The following is a 20,362-nucleotide window of genomic DNA, read 5'->3' on the forward strand; positions in this document are numbered from 1 at the left end:
GCTGAAGCTGAAGCTCCAATACTTTGGACACCTGATGCGAAGAACTGACTTGTTGGAAAAGACCTTGATGCTGGGAAAAATTAAAGGCAGGAGGAGAAGGGGACGACAGAGGATGAGGCATCAGCGACTCGATGGGCATGAGTTTGAGCAGCTCTGGTAGATGATGCAAGACAGGAAAGCCTGGCGTGCTGCAATCCATGAGGTCGCAAAGAGTTGGACACAACTGAGCAACAGAACAACAACAATCATGTCCAGATCAGAAGGCTGTGGTGAGAATTAACTTACTTAATGCACACATGAGAAGCACTATAGAAATGTTAGCCATTCTTCTGATTAAGACTTTTCACTGTTTCAGTCCTACTTTCTGCAGTCAAATGCTCTACCCCTGGGCTATGCCACCTCCACTCAGTTCTACTTTCTGAAGTTTCACTGCACGCTCAGACAGGAATTAGAGGAGGCAAAGGGAAGAGAGAAGGTTTCAGAATGCCTCAGGGAAGAAAAGGTAAGAGAAGGTAAACCGTGAAGGCTGAAAGCTGAACAGATCTGCAGTTCCCCAGCAACACTTCAACCATCCAGTGCTTCAATCATCCTATGGTGGCGCCTATGCTCCTAAGGGCATAGTTGCCAGGAGATGACCAACTGTCCCTCTTTGCCTGAGACTGAGAAATTTCCCAGGACTTGGGACATTCTGTGCCCAAATTAGAAAGCCTTGGGCAAATCTGACCAAGCTGATCACCATAGGGGCCAGAGGGTGTTTGCAATTCTGGATCATTATGTTATAACCAGAGGATGGAGCACTCCTGCTAAATGCCATCCGCTGGGCTTTGGAAAAGCTGGGTTATCCAGAAGCCATGCGAAGGGGGTTTTAATTGGACTTTCATCATATCTATGAAGAGCAGGGGAAGACAGCCCATTTGAGGATGTTGGTCTTCAGCAGGACATTCGCACAACAATAGCCTCATTATCAACGATCCTTATTTGTTCACTTTGATTCTCTGATGCAGGCTTTCTTCAAGTTCTATTCCCAGTGGTGTTGTTATATGTGTTTGAATGTAATAAAGCTGCATTTATTTTAAAACAGTCTGTCACTGAGATTTTTCATTAATTTAAACTGATGCTACAAATCCCCCGAAGTATCTCCTTAAGCAGGGCCAATCAGTTTATTCAGCACTGTGGAATGGCTTGTTTAAAAACAGAACTTTGTGGGAATAGGTGGATTTGCTTAAGGAAAAAAGGAATCTAAAGATGTTTTTGATGTGGACCATTTTTAAAGTTTTTACTGAATTTGCTACAATATTCTTCTGTGTCATGTTTTGTTTTTTTGGCCGCAAAGCACGTGGGATCTTAGCTCCCTGACCAGGGACTGCACTGCTCCTCCATGGGAAGGTAAAATCTTAACCACTGGATCACCAGGGAAGTCCCCAATTTTTTAAAAATACTGTTTCTGGAGAGATGCACAGAGAGAGAGAGAATCAGGAAGCTGCTCAAAGCTGTGTGTTCATAAAGAGAGTCCAGTAATGCTGTGCTAATTAGCCAACACATAATACCATTTATTCAAGGTGAAACTTCCTTCTGTGTCTGATCTACTTTTCTACATTTTAGTTGTTTAGTCCCTAAGTTGTCTCTGACTTTTTTGTGACCCCATGGGCTGCAGCCCACCAGGCAAGAATACTGGAATGGGTTGCCATTTCCTTCTCCAGATGATGTTCCCGAAGTGAAGTGAAGTGAAAGTCACTCAGTTGTGTCCAACTCTTTGGGATTCTCCAGGCCAGAATACTGGAGTGGGTAGCCTTTCCCTTCTCCAGGGGATCTTCCCAACCCAGGGATCAAACCCAGGTCTCCTGCATTGGCAAGCGGATTCTTTACCACTGAGCCACTTGGGAAGCACTTTTCTACATTAACATCTAGTAAATGGAGGGCGCCTCACAATTTACAAAGATATTTCATATGCGTTTGCTTACTGGAGGCTCACAACAACCCTATGAGGTCAGCAGGGGAAGCATTAATTTCACCATTTCATAGAAGAAGGAAATGAAACATAGAGTTAAAGCAAACCTGTCCAAAGGCAGACACATATACCATGAGCAAGCTGGATCTGGTACTCAGGTTTGCTACCAACAAGTATGTTTGTTGGTTCATTTATTGATTTCAACAGTATTCAACAGTATAGAGAGTCAATTGTACGGCAGGTACAACTAAACAGTGAGGATACATAGAGAAGACACAGGGCTTGTCTTCTAGTGAAACATTAGATAAAACGTGCTCACTGGAGATGTGCCAGAGGGACACCTATGTGCTGAGGGTCTTAACTCAGACTGGGGTTGGGGCAGAAGGATTCAGGCTCCTCAGAGGAGATGCCACTGAGTCAAGGATAAGGAGGGGTAGGCCACAGTAACAGCTTTTTCTGGCCCCTTCAGGCCTTTTCTGGTCCTGGTCATTAAGCTTTTCAGCCTGCGTTTTTTCTGGGGGTGGGGGGCCACACTGCATGGCATGTGGGATCTTAGTTCCTTGACCAGGGATAGAACCCTCACTCCCTATACTGGCAGCTCGGAGGCTTAACTACTTGATTGCCAAGGAAGTCCCCAGCCTGAGTTCTTATGTAGCATAACCCTCTACACATCCCTCGGACCCAAGGCTGGTGCACCCTGACCTCAGGTGAGGCCAGCTCACTCTGGCTCTCTTTAAAGAGGGACTTATCCCAGCTCTGGGCCTGAAGCTGTGCCCAGAAGCAAGAAGGGGGACAAAATGGGCCATCGAGTAACTCAAACTATGGTGGTTTAAGATCCATCCATTCAGAGACACGTGGGCCACTAAAATACCAGGGGGCAAAATGTAGACGCTCCTGTGACACCAGAGCTACAAATGAAAGTAAATTTTCTTTCAGAGGGAAATGAAACTTCATTACAGAGGCGACAAATCCAAGGATCAAAGGCATACTCACGTAAAAAAGTAACATTCATTGGCTTGAGAAATTGGGCAATCATGATTGATTTTAATGACCTCTCTCCTTTCCCACAAAGGTTAACCCAAGGGTGACAGAAAGGACTTCAGAGAATTGGGCAACTGGATTTGCCCTGCAACCTGACCCTTCCTGGTTTCTAATGTAAGTAAAATAGAAAGATTACCTGAGTGAATCACTGTTAAAAAGTTCTAGGTGGAACCGTTGAAACGGCCTTTGCTATGAGACAAGATATTGAAGGTAGGCATTCTAGTCCAGGACATATCCATAGATGCAATTAACTCTCACTTTATCACCAGTGGACCCAAATGCCCACCACCTGTGCTGAACAGGGGCAAGGGTGAGGATTTTAACATTTTTGCAGAGGGAAGAAGAAAAAAAGATAAAGATGAGAGGGAGTGGGTGAAGCTGTCTCCCTGTTCAGTTCAGTTTAGTTGCTCAGTCGTATCTGACTCTTTGCAATGCCAGGGACTGCAGCATGCCAGGCTTCCCTGTCTATCACCAACTCCCAGAAGCTACTCCAATTCATGTCCATCACATCAGTGATCCCATCTAACCATCTCATCCTCTGTCGTCCCTTCTCCTCCCGCCTTCAATCTTTCCCAGCATCACAGTCTTTTCCAGTGAGTCAGTTCTTCACATCAGGTTGGAAAGTATTGGAGTTTGAGCTTCAGCATCAGTCCTTCCAATGAATATTCAGGACTGATTTCCTTTAGCATGGACTGGTTAGATCTCCTTGCTGTCCAAGGGACTCTCAAGAGTCTTCTCGAGCACCACAGTTCAAAAGCATCAATTCTTCGGCACTCAGCTCTCTTTATAGTCCAACTCGCACATCCATACATGACTACTGGAAAAACCATAGTTTTGACTAGACGGACCTTTGTTGGTAAAAAAAAAAAAACTTTAGAAATGGATTACCGAAGGGAATTAAAGTCATGCAGAGCTCCATCTCTCTCCCAGTAAAGAACTGGAAGGACCATTTTTATAGGCTCATTTTATTGAAGAACAGCAATAGCAGGTACCATTTCTTGAGGGCCTACTGTGTTTCGGGCACTGTACTCTGTATTCACAATCTCTCTGAATCCTGTCAACAATTCATTAAACGTAGAAATTATTAACTCCATTGGGCAGATGTGGAAATGGGCTCAGAGAAGAGAAAGAGCTAATACCTACTGGAGCAGAAATCCAAACCCAGGCTTGCTGACCTGAAAGCTGTGCATTGAAACAACTACCCCATGGCTTTTTACGATTGCCCCATAACTTTGCAGTTTGCCTCTGGGTGCTTTTTGTTAATTCCTAACTGCTTGACTTTATCAGTAAAAATCATCAGAGAAACGAAAAGCAATATTTTGCATTTGCTTAAGTATAGGAGGAAAAGGGCAAAACAAAAACAAAAACAAAAACAAAAACCCCTGCAGAGCTGAGTTTCTTGCAAGGGAGCCCCCAAAAGCTTACCCTGGGGCAAGAACTGGGGCCAGTGGCAGTAGAGAAGGGGCACCTGCCAATCGTTTCCTGCAGCGAGTAAAATCTATAGCACGATCACAGCAGCCTCAACAATAAGTCAGCCAGAGGGGTCTAAGAGCAGAGCCACTGGCAAGAGCCTCCCAAGAGGCTCCCCTAACAGGCCTCTGCCTGTCCTTCAAACTCGGAGTCTCAAGAGTCCATTTTCTTGATGCTCAGTGACTGCCAGAAATAACTCTTCTGGGTCAGAGCACCTGGATGAAAATGTTTCAGGTGGGTTCTGCTTGTGTCAGTCAAAGGCGTTCTGATGAAGCAACACTGCTATCACTCAAGGACTGACTGTCTACTTCAGACAGAAAAGGCCAGGGCACTTATCCCGCCCAGCAGCCTTGTTTCAGTCAATTCGCCACCTCCCTTACATGCTCTCAGAGGGGTGAATAGAAAGCAATGGCAGACTTCTATCAGTCAGAATGTATTCAGCCAAAACTGTGTTGGGTACCATCAGTGATTCTGACGTTACTTAAAACATTTCTGGAATGCCTCTCTGGAAAGTCTATGTAAAACCAGTTTAAGTGTCACAAGAAATACACAGCTCCTTTTATCCTCTTACCCCAAATGGATCCCAAATGGTATAACACAGCTTAAGTAGCCTCCCCATTCAACAGTTTGGTTGCAAAAGACTTACAGATATTTACCCCAAATCCAGCTTGCCTTGACAGGAAGAATGGCCTACAACTCTTCACCCTGGCCCTGGACGTTTACCTGTCCTGCTCAACCACACTCTAGTGATGTGCCAATATCAACAGCGATCACATACTCATGTGTCAGCATACCCCTTCACAAGAGTCCTGCAGAACAGGTACAATTATGCCCATCTCAAAATAAGGGAACAGACTGTGCTGTTAAAGGACCTGCCAGAAGCACACAGTCAATGTCTAAACCAAGATTAAAACCTTCACCTGTATCATTCTAGTGACTGCGCTCACTCTTCCAGACACGCACCAATCACCTGGCTCATGTATCCTAACCTCTCAGGGTCTTCTCTCTCTAACGCTCCGTCTGTATCACTGATGATCAATGGGCTGAACACCAACAACTTGCAGACTGGGAAACTGACCATATGCCCTCAAGGCTTTTTCTCCAGGGAATCTTCCCAACCCAGGGATCGAACTCAGGTCTCCCGCACTGCAGGCAGATTATTTACCAGCTGAGCCACTAGGGAAGCCCAAGAATACTGGAGTGGGTAGCCTATTCCTTCTCCAGCAGATCAAACTGGGGTCTCCTGCATTGCAGGTGGATTGTTGACCAACTGAGCTATCAGGGACCCTTTCCTAAAGAAGATGTCAAAAAATATTTTGAGGACTGATGGCCTCAGTGAAGTCAGTCCATGACCTACTAAAGTTGCCTACTCTGAAGGAGGCAATAATGCCTCAAGCACATAGAAGCCCTGAAGTGTTAAATAAATAGTTTCTCAAAAGCAATTATAGTCCTTCATGGATCCATCTCCCAAGCCTTCCAAGTAAAAACGGAGCAGTGCATGGAGCAGTGACAGTAATAGGAGACAGGCCTTACTCCACCTTCAGAATCACATTTCAAAGAGGAAGCTGTGTGGTGAGATTGGTTTGGTGAGGGTATGGATGTGCAGGGACCTGTCTTGGAGGCCCAAATGCTCTTCTTATAATGAGATGATCCAACTGAGCGTGGGTGGGGCTGGCTTAAGTACTAATAGGGCACACTCTGCTTCAAGAATAAGTCATCCAGCCTTCAACAGGTGGCTACAGACATCTGTGCTGAGCCATGAGGGTGTCTCCTCTCACTACTTTAGACCTGACAGTTGACAAGCCCATCCTGAATGTGGCAGACCATATTATGCTGTTAGTCACTAGGATAAGCTGGGTTTTTCTCACTCAATTCTGCAGGTTGAGCTGCTGTATGTGACACTATAATCTTAAGGGATAAATGTCAGTGTATTGCCATGGAGTAGGTCCTGAAAAATAGCTGTCACTAGAGGCAAGTTTTGAAATAAATATATGATGGAGAATATGCCAATCTAAGCCCTTAGAGGAATTATTACACGGGGGTGCATGCCAAATGTATCTATCTTACCTTATCAGGATTATAAAAAATCTTTCACTGACACAAATATTTCATGCTATACCAAGTTAAGCCATTCTCTACATAATCTATTTTTCCTTCAAAACTTTTCCATGAACAATTATGTTTACCTAAAGCAAGTTAGAATGTAAGCTGCCATACTAGCTATATCTCAGTACTTTCATTCTAGGACACACAGTCAAATCAGAAAAAACTGAAATGTCATGTTTCTGCTTCCAGGAAAACTGAATAAAATGAAATTCAAAAATGTCTGAAGGGGACCAAGAAGCCGTGAAGGCAGACAGTGCTCCAAACAAAATAAAGTTATTTTCCTGGTCAAAAAAAAAAAAAAAAAAGAAAGCCAACCAAATCCCTATTTGTCCCTCTCTCCCTCCTACCAGCCTTTCACCAGCAGAGCTTCCTGCAGGATAGGGGGCAGAGGAACAACTAGCAATGAGAAGAGCTGGTATACTGAAGACTGCACCTCAGATTATAATCCTCCAACCATCACAACAGGGGCTGCTCAGAAGACATATAAGCCCTGGCTTCAGCACGAGTTTAGTCTGGTTTGTGCCTAAACCAGCTCAGAAGCAAATGACTTTAGGACTTGACTCAATATCATTCAATATTATTTCCACGATCCACTGTTTACTTTCTTTCCTCTGCCCACTTCCTCTTGGCTCTGTTTTTTGTAATATTATATTTGCTTCTCCACTGGCGTTTTCACTGGCTAAACCATATTTAAAATTCTATGTATACGGCCTTGAGCCTTCAAAAACTACAACATAATCCTAAACGAACAGAAGGCAAACAATAATAATCACTTATTTTAGCATGAGAGTATGGGGCCTGTATGTAGCAACTGCTGCATTCTGCTGGCCTGTTCTGATGTGATTGCAATGAGCTGTGCAAATGTGTATGTCTGAATATCTACACACCCTACACGTAGGTCTTTTCTGCAACTAATCATTCATTGCCAGATTGAAGATTCTGAAGGTCTTTCCGTTTTGCTCTGTGAACCAGTGAAAAACCTTTTAGTGTTACAAATTGGCCCCTCCCCCCACCTCAAATCCTCAAAACAGTGTTCTTTAAATAACGGCATTATAAAAACAGAATCAACTATTTTCCCTCATCTTTCCTGCGTATAGGGCAAAAATCAGCCATTTTGTTCGTCTAAATTAAAAAAAAAATTATTTTGTACATGTCAGAAATTGGGTGTTAATGGTTCTCACATTCATTCCCACTTGTTGCTATGACACAGTCTATCCCTCCAATCCAGCAGAAGAAAAATAGTCTCATTACCCTACTTTTCTGAAGCATTCAGAAGGTTTCGAGACAAGAATAAAACTCCTCGAGAAGTAAAATAATTGCTTTGTATATTCCTGCTTCTGCCTTTCCAATTAAGCAGAGAAATCCTGGAGAGGCCTTATAAACATTGGAAGACTTGTCTGATCACTGGCAACAAGGGAAAATTCGCAGTAAGAGTACATGTCTATAGCTTCTCAGGTGACGTGGAAGGTAAGATTATGTAAGAGGCAGAGGACGTGCCTTCACTGCAGTGTGACCCTGCGGATCTCATGGAGTTTATTCCCTAATGCCAGGTGCCCCGTGTACTCCACTGAGAGTCCCAGCGTCACAATGAAGAAATGCAAAATGGACACTGATCCACAAAGAACACAAGTGGCTGTGTAGATCTATCAGCCAGAAGAGAACAGCAATATTCTGGGGCTGACATCTAGATCCAGGCCCATGGAGGCCAACAACATGGCAGAGGAGCAGCAAAACCAGCTAGGACTGGATCAGAGAGGGAACTGAGGCATCGTGCCACAAAGCACAAATAGTTGTACATGTGGAATTGATAAACGTCAAAGTCACCAGGGAAGTAGCAACTCCTGTAGGAGGTATGCTGACTATAGGAGAAGCCAGCTGAGTATACATACAATGTTGAGAAAAAAGGACTTAGAGGAGAATGACTGCAAAGGCACATGGAGATGAGGCCAGGTGGAGGAGAGCCTAGCACAGGAATGCTGCTCAAGTATGATGGGGATGGAAGACCTAAAGCTTTGGCTCTCTTATCCTCAAGGTTAAGGGTGAGCCAAGCTGATTCAGAGGGGATGGGAAAAGCCTAACCAGAGCAATAGTTGCTCAGGGTTAACATAAAAATGGGTGGAGGGACTTCCCTGGTGGTACAGTGGATGGGAATCTGCCTATCAGTGCAGGAGAAAGAGGTTCGATATCTGGTCCGGGAAGATTCCCATGCCACAGGGCAATTAAGTCCGGGAGCCACAGCTACTGAGCCTGTACTCCTCAGCAAGAGAAGTCACCTCATTAAGCCCGCACAATGCAACTAGAGAGTAGTCCCCACCCACCGCAAGTACAGGAAGCCCACGCACAGCAACAAAGACTCAGCGCAACCGAAAAAAAAAAAAAAGGGTGGAAAACTGATGACTGGATAAACAAAATGTACTATATCCATACAATGAAATATTATTGGCCATAAGAAGAAAAGAAGTGCTGGTACATGCTACTTGGATGAACCTTAAAAAGCATTATGCTAAGTGAATTGTCCCCTTTATATGAAATATCGTAAATCTAGAGATAGAAAGCAGTTGGTTAGTTGCCAGAGGCTGGCGGAAGTGGAGAATGGGAAGTGGCCATTAATCACAAGGTTTCTTCTGGGGTGATGATATAGTCTTAGAACAAGATAGAGGTGCTGATTGTACAACACTGTGAATGTACTAAATGCCACTGAATTGTATACCATAAAATGGTTACTTTCATATTATATGAATTTCACCTCAACACACACACAAGCATGCATAGTTATCTTTATGGGTTGGGTTTTTGTTCCTTTGAAAATTCCTTACTTTTAGTCAAGTTCCTTACTTTTAGTCAAGAAAATTTATGAAAATCAAGAATCTTGAAAAAGAATAAGATTTGTCAGTGGAGACACCTGATTAAAATGAAAATATTGATGTTGAAGAAAATGTCAATAGCATCAGCTGGGTTATCATAGCAATTTATACCCTCCCACTATGGATCCACAGATCTCTCAACTTTTAAAGAGTCAAACAAGTGATTGTTACTCTATAGGCCATATTTCATATTCTTTCAGTTTTATCTCTTGTGAATAAATTTAATTGAACTATGCAGGAAAAGATACCCAATACAGATGGGTAGAGCCTGTTTTGACACCTCTGAGAGGAGCACTCTCTGGACTACTGAGGAAAAAAAGGCTGGCTGACTTTTTCCCTTATTTTTCTCCTCACCGAGTTGTAAACCCCTCAGCAGGGGTAGGCACTGGCTTCTAATACCTATCACTGATGCCCCACAGGGCCTAGGACATACTAAGTGCTCAATTTTTCTTGAAGGAACCAGAATTATCAGATGTTAAATGGAAAAAACAGCATTTTTCTAAGGTTTTGAACATGTATAGGTTCAAATAATTTCTCTCATACTAATTTAAAATAAACAATTAAATAATAAAAGGGGGCTTACATGGTATCAAACCGTTTAAAAGAAGAATGAAAATTTCAGCCAGATAGTTGGCCTAACAGTTCTAAAAAGGTGCTTGAGAATGTATTTGCTAAATTGTTCACTCTTCATATGGGTATTTTCAGCATCATTGCAGGCAAAGCCTACATTTAGCTGTTTTTAAGCCCAGTGTTAGCTTACTTCCACGGGCACCTTTATATTTATCTTGGTCTCAGGGATTCTCTAATTGAAATTCTCTGTGGTTCTACAAAGGCAAAAGATGGAGGATTTTCTGCCTTTGGCAATGATAGGAGGTTTTCGCCTGTAGGATACATGCTGGCTCTCATGATGGAGTATACCTCACATGAATCAAGTTTGCTAATTTGAAGACTTCTTTGTGAAATCCTGGAAGCCAATATTTATTTCCAGCCAAGATGGGGAGGAGGTGGAGGGAGGGGGAGGTGAGAAGACAAATGATGCTTACGTGGTACTCCCTGAGACTAGATGTGTGAAAACGTTCTTTTCCTGCATAGTTCGATTAATTTTATTCCGAAGAGATAAAAACTGAAAGGATGTGAGATATGGCTCTGTTTAGAGAGACAGTGACTTGTTTGACTTTTTAAAAGTTGAGAAATAGGTAGATCCACAGTGGGAGGGTATAAATAGTTATGATAACCCAGCTGATACGGATTTTTAACATCAATATTTTCATTTTAATCATGTGTCTCCACTGACAAGTCTTATTCTTTTTCAGGATCCTTGATTTTCATTAATTTTCTTGATTAAAAGTAAAATATTTTCAAAGGAATACAAACCCAACCTATAAAGATAACAAAGTCACAACCCATTTGACAATATGAAGTGGCAACTGTTACTTAAGACTAAATGAAAAATTCAATGAAAAGCCTCAGAGAGGGGATGTAACTATAGATGATACATGCAGCTCAAGGCTACTCTTTATAAATGGTGCAAAGAGAGGGCACACATATGCTCAGGCTACAGAACTTCATATTATTAAATGTATATTCTTGAGTAATTTGGTAAAAACCTAGTTTAAGATTATTTTCTGCTCCCATCATTGCATTGCATGCTATGCATGCTAAGTCGCTTCAGTTGTGTCTGACTCTGTGCGACCCCATAGACGGCAGCCCACCAGGCTCCTCTGTCCCTGAGATTCTCCAGACAAGAATGCTGGAGTGGGTTGCCATTTCCTTCTCCAATCATTACATTAGGTCAGTGATTAAAGCACAGGTTAATGATAAGCCAAGGTTGCCAACCATGGAAGAAGCACTTCCTGGATTACATTACCCGTATTCTGTCTACAAATAACATTTGACTTTCTTCCTTCCTCCCACCTTCTTTCTCTTCCTTCCTTCATTTCTGCATCATATATATTAACAATAAAAGTTGCTTTGAAAAAAATAGGTTTTGCAGAAGTAACAAATTAAGAGCTTGAAATAATGGCTTTCCTCCACACTATAATATTTATTATTTTGTTCAATATCCTACTATTTTGTTCAATATCCTCCATACTATAATATTTATTATTTTGTTCAATATCCTATTAAAAGCTAAAAATTAAACAGAAAAGTTTTTGTTTAGCAGAGCTATTTTAATGGTGCAAAAGTGCCCTTGGTTATCTTCTGGACTCATTCAAAGTTAGCAGGCTTTGGATTCCACCATTTGATAGAAAAGGATTTTCTCAGTTTCAGGACAACATCCTTCATGAAAGTATACCGAACATGAATAGTTTATATGAGTAAAATTCAATTTTTAAAAATCCCACTAACTCAAAAAACATAGGACTGCCTAAGAAGAAACCTTTTTGAATTAACTAAAACTGGATCATCTGATATATCAGAAGATATATCCAGTGCAGTGACAACATTTGTTCTAAATGATTACAACAAGGAGGAAACAAATATTAGTGCTTGATATATAGCAGGTACTCAAATATTTGTTAAATGAGTAAATAAATGAATGAATGATTACAATAGTAAATAAGTATAGACTAAAATCTACTTTTTAATTAAAAAAAACATGGTTATGCTGCTCAAAACAAAAGAAAAATTGTTCATTTTTCACCATCTTAATATACCAGTGGGTAAGTTATTGGGATGGTTTCTCATCAAGTTTACGCAGGAAACACATATTGAACCTGTGGGAATTTTCTTTTTGAAATATGATATCATTTATACCTGTTTTAATGGAGAAGGAAATGGCAACCCACTCCAGTATTCTTGCCTGGAGAATTCCATGGACAAAGGAGCCTGGCGGGCTACAGTCCATGGGGTCACACAGAGTCAGACACAACTAAGCGACTCAACAGCATACCTGTTTTAAAGCATCTGCCTTTTATAAAACCAAATACCAACTGCTTCTCTTTGATAATTTAAGTGAATATGCCACAACAGTTGGATACATTTTCATGATTCTACTCAGTACCTGATAGAACTTTTAGCATGATAAATATACGTCCCATTCTCATTGTTCCAGGTCAGTACAAAGCTTAGTTGAGAAACAAGCTGTTTTCAGGCCTATGTTCTACTTTGCCCTGGGAAGAGGTGGGGTGGTGGGGGAAGGTAGAAAGAAGAGAACTACACGAACTGAGCTTCCAGTATGTACCTGCCTGCTAGGGGCTTTATCTCACCTGATAGTTACAACAATACTGGGAGATACCCCTTTCTTACAGAAGAAGATCTTGACACTTTCTAGGTGAAGTGACTCACCCAAGACTGCACCGAGTCAGTAGCAGAGCTGAGATGAAAACCCAAGTTCATCTAGCTCCAAAGCGTTGCTCTGTCCATGGCATTACACCACTAATTAATTCCATTTAGCATCATGATTAATTATCCTATGTCTGGGATATTGGGTTCTGCTAGAATGTAAAGGCCCTCAAAGCAAGTAACTTGCCTGTCATCTTGTTCATCTTCATACCTCTAGCACTCACCTCAATGCCTAATGCATAGTATCTCAAAACATAATCATAAACATAAATCTCAAAACATAAATGTTGAAGGTATGGATGAATGAATGGATAAGGAAATAAAACACACAGACTGTCAGAATTAGTGGTGCTTTAATCCAACCACCTCAGTTCTTGCCTCAAGTCACTTGCCCTGGGTTAAACAACTGGTTAGTGAAAGATTCAGAACTTGCATCCAGGTCTCTTCTGTACTCTCCTCTACAATATGCTTCCCTTGCACAAACATTTTTGAAAGCATGTTCATCAACCCCATTATGGAGTTTCCTAAGCATTGTACCCTCCTGATTTAATTCTTTAATTGCAAGCCATTTTTTACACATACAAAGCAATGGCGGTCAGGAATATCACTAGCCTGCTAGAATGAAGGCTCCTTGAGGATAGGAAAATTTGCCTGTTGTTTACTTCTACTTGAGAGGCACTTAGAAAATGCTCAGTAAATACTTGCTGAAAAAGAATATATATTATTTCCTTTCCAGCGATAAGCAAGCAAATTCTTCAGAGATGACAAATGTTAGTACAGATAATACTAAGAAACACTCAAAGAATCAAACATTTCAATAAAAATGATGTGAAACGGTACTCCTTCTTCCCTCCCCTTTCTTCTTTTCTCCATCTTCATCTATAACACAGGGGGAAATAATGCAATTTCTTAGGATTGACATAAGAATAAAGAGAGTTAACACATACAAGCACATAGCATGGTGCTTGATATGTAGTTAATTCTCATAAATAACAGCCATTAGTACAAACATGATTTCTTTAAATCAATCAATCAATAAGGGCCCACATAATGAGAAGGTGGAAGAAGCCAAAGACCCACAGAAAAAAGACTTGCCTTCTGCTTACAATTTGTAAAATCTTCCTGAATCCATAGTTCTCTGTGCGCTTCAAAGTTTGTAAGTTCTATGAGGGCTATAAGTCATAGACAGCATATGCCATGTCATAGACATTCATGTGTCTGTTTTTTTCTATTATTTTTCTCATGAAATTAATGGAGAGAAGACATAACTAAGCCTGAGATGAACATATGATGAGTATTTCTCATATACTGCTATATTTAACATTCAAAAAAGATTACCTCTCCACGAGTTCTTGTCCATTCCAGCAAAGAGTGTCATTTTCAGCCACAGGGCTATGGCTGCAGATGTAGCCAGGCAAAGCACTATAGAAGCTGATGAAAGATTTTAACTTCTGAATTAGTTCCCTGAAAGAAAAACAAAACATCTGTGCATAAGACGCAAGTAAACCCAGTATGAGGAAAGTTTAATTTCCTTATCAGCATGACAGAAAGGCTCTGCCAGGCTGATTAGAGCAATAAATGATTTTAAAAGACATTCTTGGCTACAAGGTCACAATTTAGGTTTTTTTTTTAAATCAATAAAATGATATTAGAAAAAAAAGTTGCCTGGCATATAAGGTGCTATTCCTATCAGAAGGATGATTTAATTCTAACATCCATTTTCTAACACGTTCAGCTTCCATTTTTCATTCAGATGCTGTTACCTACATTCTCAAAGGTGCTGATTACAAGGCACATTGAAGCGCTACATATCTTTTGGCTTCTGAGTGTAATTGAGTGCATTGATTGTAATTTTCAATGCTATTACCCTAGAGATGGCCCCTTTCCATATAGACTCTGGCTATTAGTTGCAGATCAGAATTGCAGGGTGCTCAGAGTAGTATAAGCTCTATGAAATTCTCCTGACAATGTCATCAGAGAAACTCACATCTGCTAGAGGAGGAAGGTTTCTTTGTTCTTTGTTTGTATATTGTGGTTCCTATAAGGGGGTTGGGAGGGCTCCTAGTATATTTTATTATATATTTGCTCTGGCTTTCATGGTACAGGAATGCGTGTTAGAGAGAGAGAGAGAGAACACATTATATATGCAAATATGTATAAACACACACCCATAAATACCCTGCAAAAATTTTGGCCTATTATCTTCTTTCAAATGTACATGAACACACAAAATAAGACACTATAGACTGGAGGGAAGTGTGTATGTTTATAAAGAAATACTAAAATATCGATGCAATAGATGTCCAGTAGTAAACAAACCAAAATAAAATACTCGCTATTTTCTAAAGCAATATTTCTAGTATCAATAGAAAGGAAATTAAAGAGTACTTCCTGTATATCCAAGTTTATCCTAAGTCTCCACTAAGTTTTGAGAGAGTCTCACCAGGGAATTTCCTGGCAGTGGAGTAATTATTCAACATTGTCTCCAGGCTAAGAATGGACTGACCTGATATATAGACCTCTGGAGGAGCTAGAGGCCTGAATCTCATTTGGACACTGGTGAGAGCCCAGAAATGCCTTCTGGGGGTTGTTCTCAGATTTGGCTAAAAGAAGGCTGGTGGAAATTATTTTCTTGCATTTAATGCCATTTTCCATTTTATTACCATAAGACGATGCATTTAAACTAATGATTCAGAGGGAGAGAGAGAGAACGTGTGCTTACAGTACTTGGCACATCTTCAGTAAGGCTCGAGTCACAGGAAAGCCAGGGTGATGGACAGAACAACTGGAGAAGGGTTATTGAGACATATATAACTCCTGATACCCCAACAGTTATTTCCTGTTATGCTCAAACTCTCTCATAGCCTACTCCTGGTGGCTGTGCTTCGTCAATCTCCAAAGTGAAGAGGCTCAGTATAGGGCTCTGAACATAAAAGTCAACATTATAGTTTCTCACAGAGGAAAAAGATGGGTTCAATTAACGCTAATAGGGGAGATGCTCCGTTTTACAAGGTAATAATATGGTTCCCAAGAGTGGAAATTGAAAGACTAAAGGCTGAGGCCGGGTAATTCCCCTCCTTACATGAGGAAATGGAATATGGCTATTAGTCTATGAGAAGTGATGGCCCTCCCTTTAATGAAAGTTTCCCTTAGGCCCCCTCCTACCTCCAAATTCTCTCTCACTAACATAGCGCTGGCAAGAAAAATTGAACTCATAGCAATGCCTTCCAATTTGACTTCTCTAGAAGTTAAAAAAAAAAAAAAAAAAAACCTCCACATAACACTCTGAACTGCTTCCAGCCTCCCAACTCTTGGAGTCTTTTTCTTGGCTGATCATAAAGATCATTGACACACTGGAGCAGATTCAGAGAGGGTCTATCTAAGTGTTGAGAGGACGAAGAGCTGCAATAAACCTAAGACCTCCCACTTTAGTATGGAAAGATATTACTCGGTTGTGTCAACATAAAAGTCTAAGAAAGCCACAAGGAATGTAAATAATGTCTGGCTCATTAAAATTGTAGAACTTAGGGAATCTCTCTGACACTTGAACAAGGTAACCTGGGCAAATAAAAGATTATCTTTCTTCACAGAGTACTCATTACCTCCTTAGGACATACACGATGGACCTAAGAGACTGTATTTTTAAAACTTGTTCCTGAATTAGTTATTTTGAATTTAGAACACAGTATCATCTAGGAGCTATGATATAATGATGGTTGGGTTCTCAGGACAGCCCCTTAAAACCTATTAGGAGTAGTAGCTAAGAGCACTGACTTTGGAGTCTAACTCATATGAGTTTTGAATGCCAATTATTCCCTCACTTACTTAGCAGGAAAACCTTACTAGACAGACTAAACTTCTCTGAGGCTTAGTTTCTTTATTTTAAAATGAAGCAAATGATAGGTTGCTGGGATGATTAAATGAGACAATGCATGTAAAGTGTTTAGCATAGTATCTGGCACAGAATAATACCCCAAAATGTTAAGCATTTGGCAATTTATTTCCATTATTATGAGCATGTAGAATATAAATATATAATCTATATAAATATATATTATATTCCAGATAAACTTCTGTATGCAAGATAATTAAGCTTTTTCAAGTTCCAGATAACTTTATATGCACAAGATAAATAATATTTCATCTGTTAAAGTGGGTATTAAAAAGTACAACCATGTTCTCTCCCTAAATATTTTTCCTGTTACTCTTTTTCAGAGACTAGCTAGCTATTGGACTGGATAAATCACTGGACTAATCTGGTATAGCAGTTTGGATGGTCTTTACTTGGTAGGAAAGTGGTGGTGGCCTTCACAAGGATTCGTGTCTAAGAATCTGATGTTGAATTTTAAAAGGTAGGTTAATCATCAGGTGGGATACACCAAGTGGGGAAGGGAGGAGGGAAGGGATGGATTGGGAGATTAGGGTTGGCATATATACACTACTATGCATGAAATATGTAACTGATGAGAACCGACTACATAGCACAGGGAACTCTATTCAATACTCTGTGTAATGGCCTATATGGGAAGAGAATCTAAAAATGAGGGGATATATGTATAACTGATTCACTTTGCTATACAGCAGAAACTAAGAACAATGTAAAGCAGCTATATGCCGATTTAAAAAAAGAATTGAGATCCAAAAACAATCTAAAAATTTTTTTAAATAAAAAAGTAGGTTAATCCTCAGGGAAATGTAAATCAAAACCACAGTAAGATACCACTTCTCTAGGATGACTATAATAAAAAAAGACAGGAAGTGAAGAAACTGGAACTCTCACACATTGCTGGTGGGAATGCAAAATAGTGCAACCACTGCAGAAAATAGTTTGGTGGCTTTTCACAAAGTTAAGCATAAGAGTTCCCACATGACCCAGCAATCCCACTACTATAACAGGTATATACACAAAATAATTAAAAACAAGTACTCCTAATAAGTACATGTACACACCTGCTCACAGCAGTACTATTAACAATAGCAAAAGGCAGAACAAGACAGATTTGCACCAACTGATAAATGGATAAACGATTACATATTCTATATGATGGAGTATTATTCGGTCTTAAAATGAAAAAAGTATTCCTATAACAGAGGTGTACCTTGAGAACATTATGCTAAGTGAAAGAAACCAGTCATGAAAGACCACATATGATTGATTCCATTAATGTGAAATGTCCAGAATAGGCAAATGTAGAGAGACAGAAGGTAGATCAGTGGTTGCTTTGGGCTGGGGCAGATGAGGGCTGGGGAATGATAGCTACAGGGTATGGGATTTCTTCTGAAGGTGACAAAAATGTTCTAAAATTGATTACGGTGCGGGTTGTACAACTCTGTGAATATAGTAAAAACAGCGGAATTATATACTTTAAATGGATGAATTGTATGGTATGTGGATTATATTTCAATAAAGCTGTTATTGAGACATAACTCCAGAAAAGCTACAAGGTGAAATATGTCTTAGAGAAAGAGAGGGCTTGTCTACAAGAGAGAGATACTCCTTGAAATAGTGGAACGAGACAGTCAGGAGAGCTGGGAAAGAGCCAGTTTGGACGGACTTAAAAAGATAAGGGTAAGGCATGAGAAAAGAAATTTGTAAGAGTTGCAAAGACTGGTTAAAATCTATTTCTTCCATTTTAGAAAATGAAGTCTGCTGCTTTTTTCTCATTATAAAAGAAATATATGTTCACTATTGAGAATTTATAGAATATAGAAATGCAGAAAGGAAAAAACCCTCTTATTTATAGTCCTACCAGCCAGAGATAATCATTGCTAATATTATAGAACATATAAATGTAGAAGGGAAAAAAAATCTCTTATTTATAGTCCTACCAGCCAGAGATAATCACTGTTAATATTTGGATATATTTCCTTTCTAGACTTTCCTCTCCAGAAAAGTTTTACTTTTATTTCTCTAAAACCTATTCTTCATAGGCTATTCACTGAGTTCTTTTTGGTTCTCAGTGTATATTACCCCCATTAGAATCCACCGAGAATCCAGGGTGGGTTTGGTATACAAAGAACACCAAAATAATGAAATAAATGCTTGTTCTCAAGTAACCCCCAGGACCTGCGGGATGAGGCAGTAGCTGCTCGATGAGAACAAGGAGCAGGGCTCTAGCGCATCTGGAAAACTGGCCAATACTTCGAGTCCCTACATACATACAGCCTTTTGGTTCCAAAAGACTGAGAAAATAAATCTTGGTTTCCAAAAACTTGGATTTTTTAAAAGAAAGCCAGATGTTATATTTTTCAGGATAGAAAACTTTCTAAACTGATGGAGAGTTGATGACACCACAGCCCCCAAAGTAGCAGAGTAGGACAGGAGCAGTTTACTGCCTCCTGGGTTTACTGGGCATCTCTTTCTCCTCTTCTTTATCACTCCTTCCTACATTTGTTCTGGTATGGGAACTAAGTAGATTTTACTTTTATCTTTTCTTAAATAACTTTCTGTCTCCCTGCTTATACTAATAAGTTTAGAAGGAGATGAGTTGAATATTTGATTTCTTTAAAGAAAGATACCTAAAACTAAATTGACATATTAATTACCCATGTGTGACTCAGTTCAGATTTCTTTTCTTTGAGCTAGTAGCACACGACAGACAATGAAAAAATCTCCACTCATGAAATAAGGCAGTCTGCTCAACTGAATTGTCTCTGGTTAAAAAAAAGAAAAAAGTTTGGACAATTAGTTGCCTGGAATGGAAAAAAACAATTTAATCGAAGGGAATGTTCTTTGATTCCAATTCCACTTTATTTTAATCATACATGTCAAACATATCATTTGACATATAAATAGTGGAGCTGTAGGCTCTCGCTTGGGACAAACCCAATGCTTGCTCACAGGAGTCTACACAGGAAAAAGAGTCTCTTCAACGTGTTAAATGTGGAACTAAAGGAGAGGGCCCCTTTGCATGCACGAACTATTTGGAAATATTGCAGCTGGGCACACGTGATCTTCCCTGGGGTCTCGGGGGAGGGGATTCCCTTGCCTTTCTTGCAATGATTTGTTTGGGCCAGGCATCAAAGCAGCACTAATTGGAAACCACTGCAAGTAAAAACAGCCTTTCATCCCCAACTGCAGATCTTGAACTCTTCTCCTTTATCATTAGGATTTTTTTCCTTAATATAAAATAATATGAGCTCAAAAAAATTGAAAACACAAAAAAGCACGTAAACTAAAATAATTACCATTAGAATGATGTAGAATCGTGCTTAATTCTGCTGCAGAGAACCTTTCACAGTCTGACCCTAAACTATCATTTTCTACCATTCCAAAGACTAGCCCAGACTTTTTCTCATACTGTTCCCTTTGCCTGGAAAACACTCTTTTCTTTCTTTCATTTGTAGAATTTCTGTTCTTCCTTCAAGGCCCATTTTAAGAGTTACCTTTTCACAAGAGAGCTGCTAACTTTCCCATCTATGATGCTGCCATTCTTTTCTACATAGCTCTGTTTTGGTACTCACCCATCAATGTATCAAAATTGTGTGTCTCTGTCTCCCTAACTAGGCTAGGAGCTCCTCCTATTTATCAGAGCCTAATCCTTACACTAACATAGACGGTGTTGACAAATGTTGAAAGCAGCAGAGTTCTATTTAGGGCAGAATGACTTGTACCAGACCTGAAACTCATTGATTCATTCAGGACATG

At 40.2% G+C, this 20,362-nt stretch overlaps 1 protein-coding gene across 1 annotated transcript in view; it reads right to left on the reverse strand.

The window, feature by feature from the left end:
* Positions 1 to 20,362, reverse strand: part of GPC3 (glypican 3) — a 451,757-nt gene that overhangs the window by 132,887 nt on the left and 298,508 nt on the right. Inside the window, exon 5 of the mRNA XM_040266185.1 lies at positions 14,053 to 14,178. Coding sequence (XP_040122119.1) covers positions 14,053 to 14,178 — 126 coding nt within the window. The remainder of the gene's footprint in view (positions 1 to 14,052; positions 14,179 to 20,362) is intronic.

This window comes from Oryx dammah, unplaced genomic scaffold (genome assembly GCF_014754425.2).
Source record: "Oryx dammah isolate SB20612 unplaced genomic scaffold, SCBI_Odam_1.1 HiC_scaffold_23, whole genome shotgun sequence".
NCBI lineage: Eukaryota > Metazoa > Chordata > Mammalia > Artiodactyla > Bovidae > Oryx > Oryx dammah.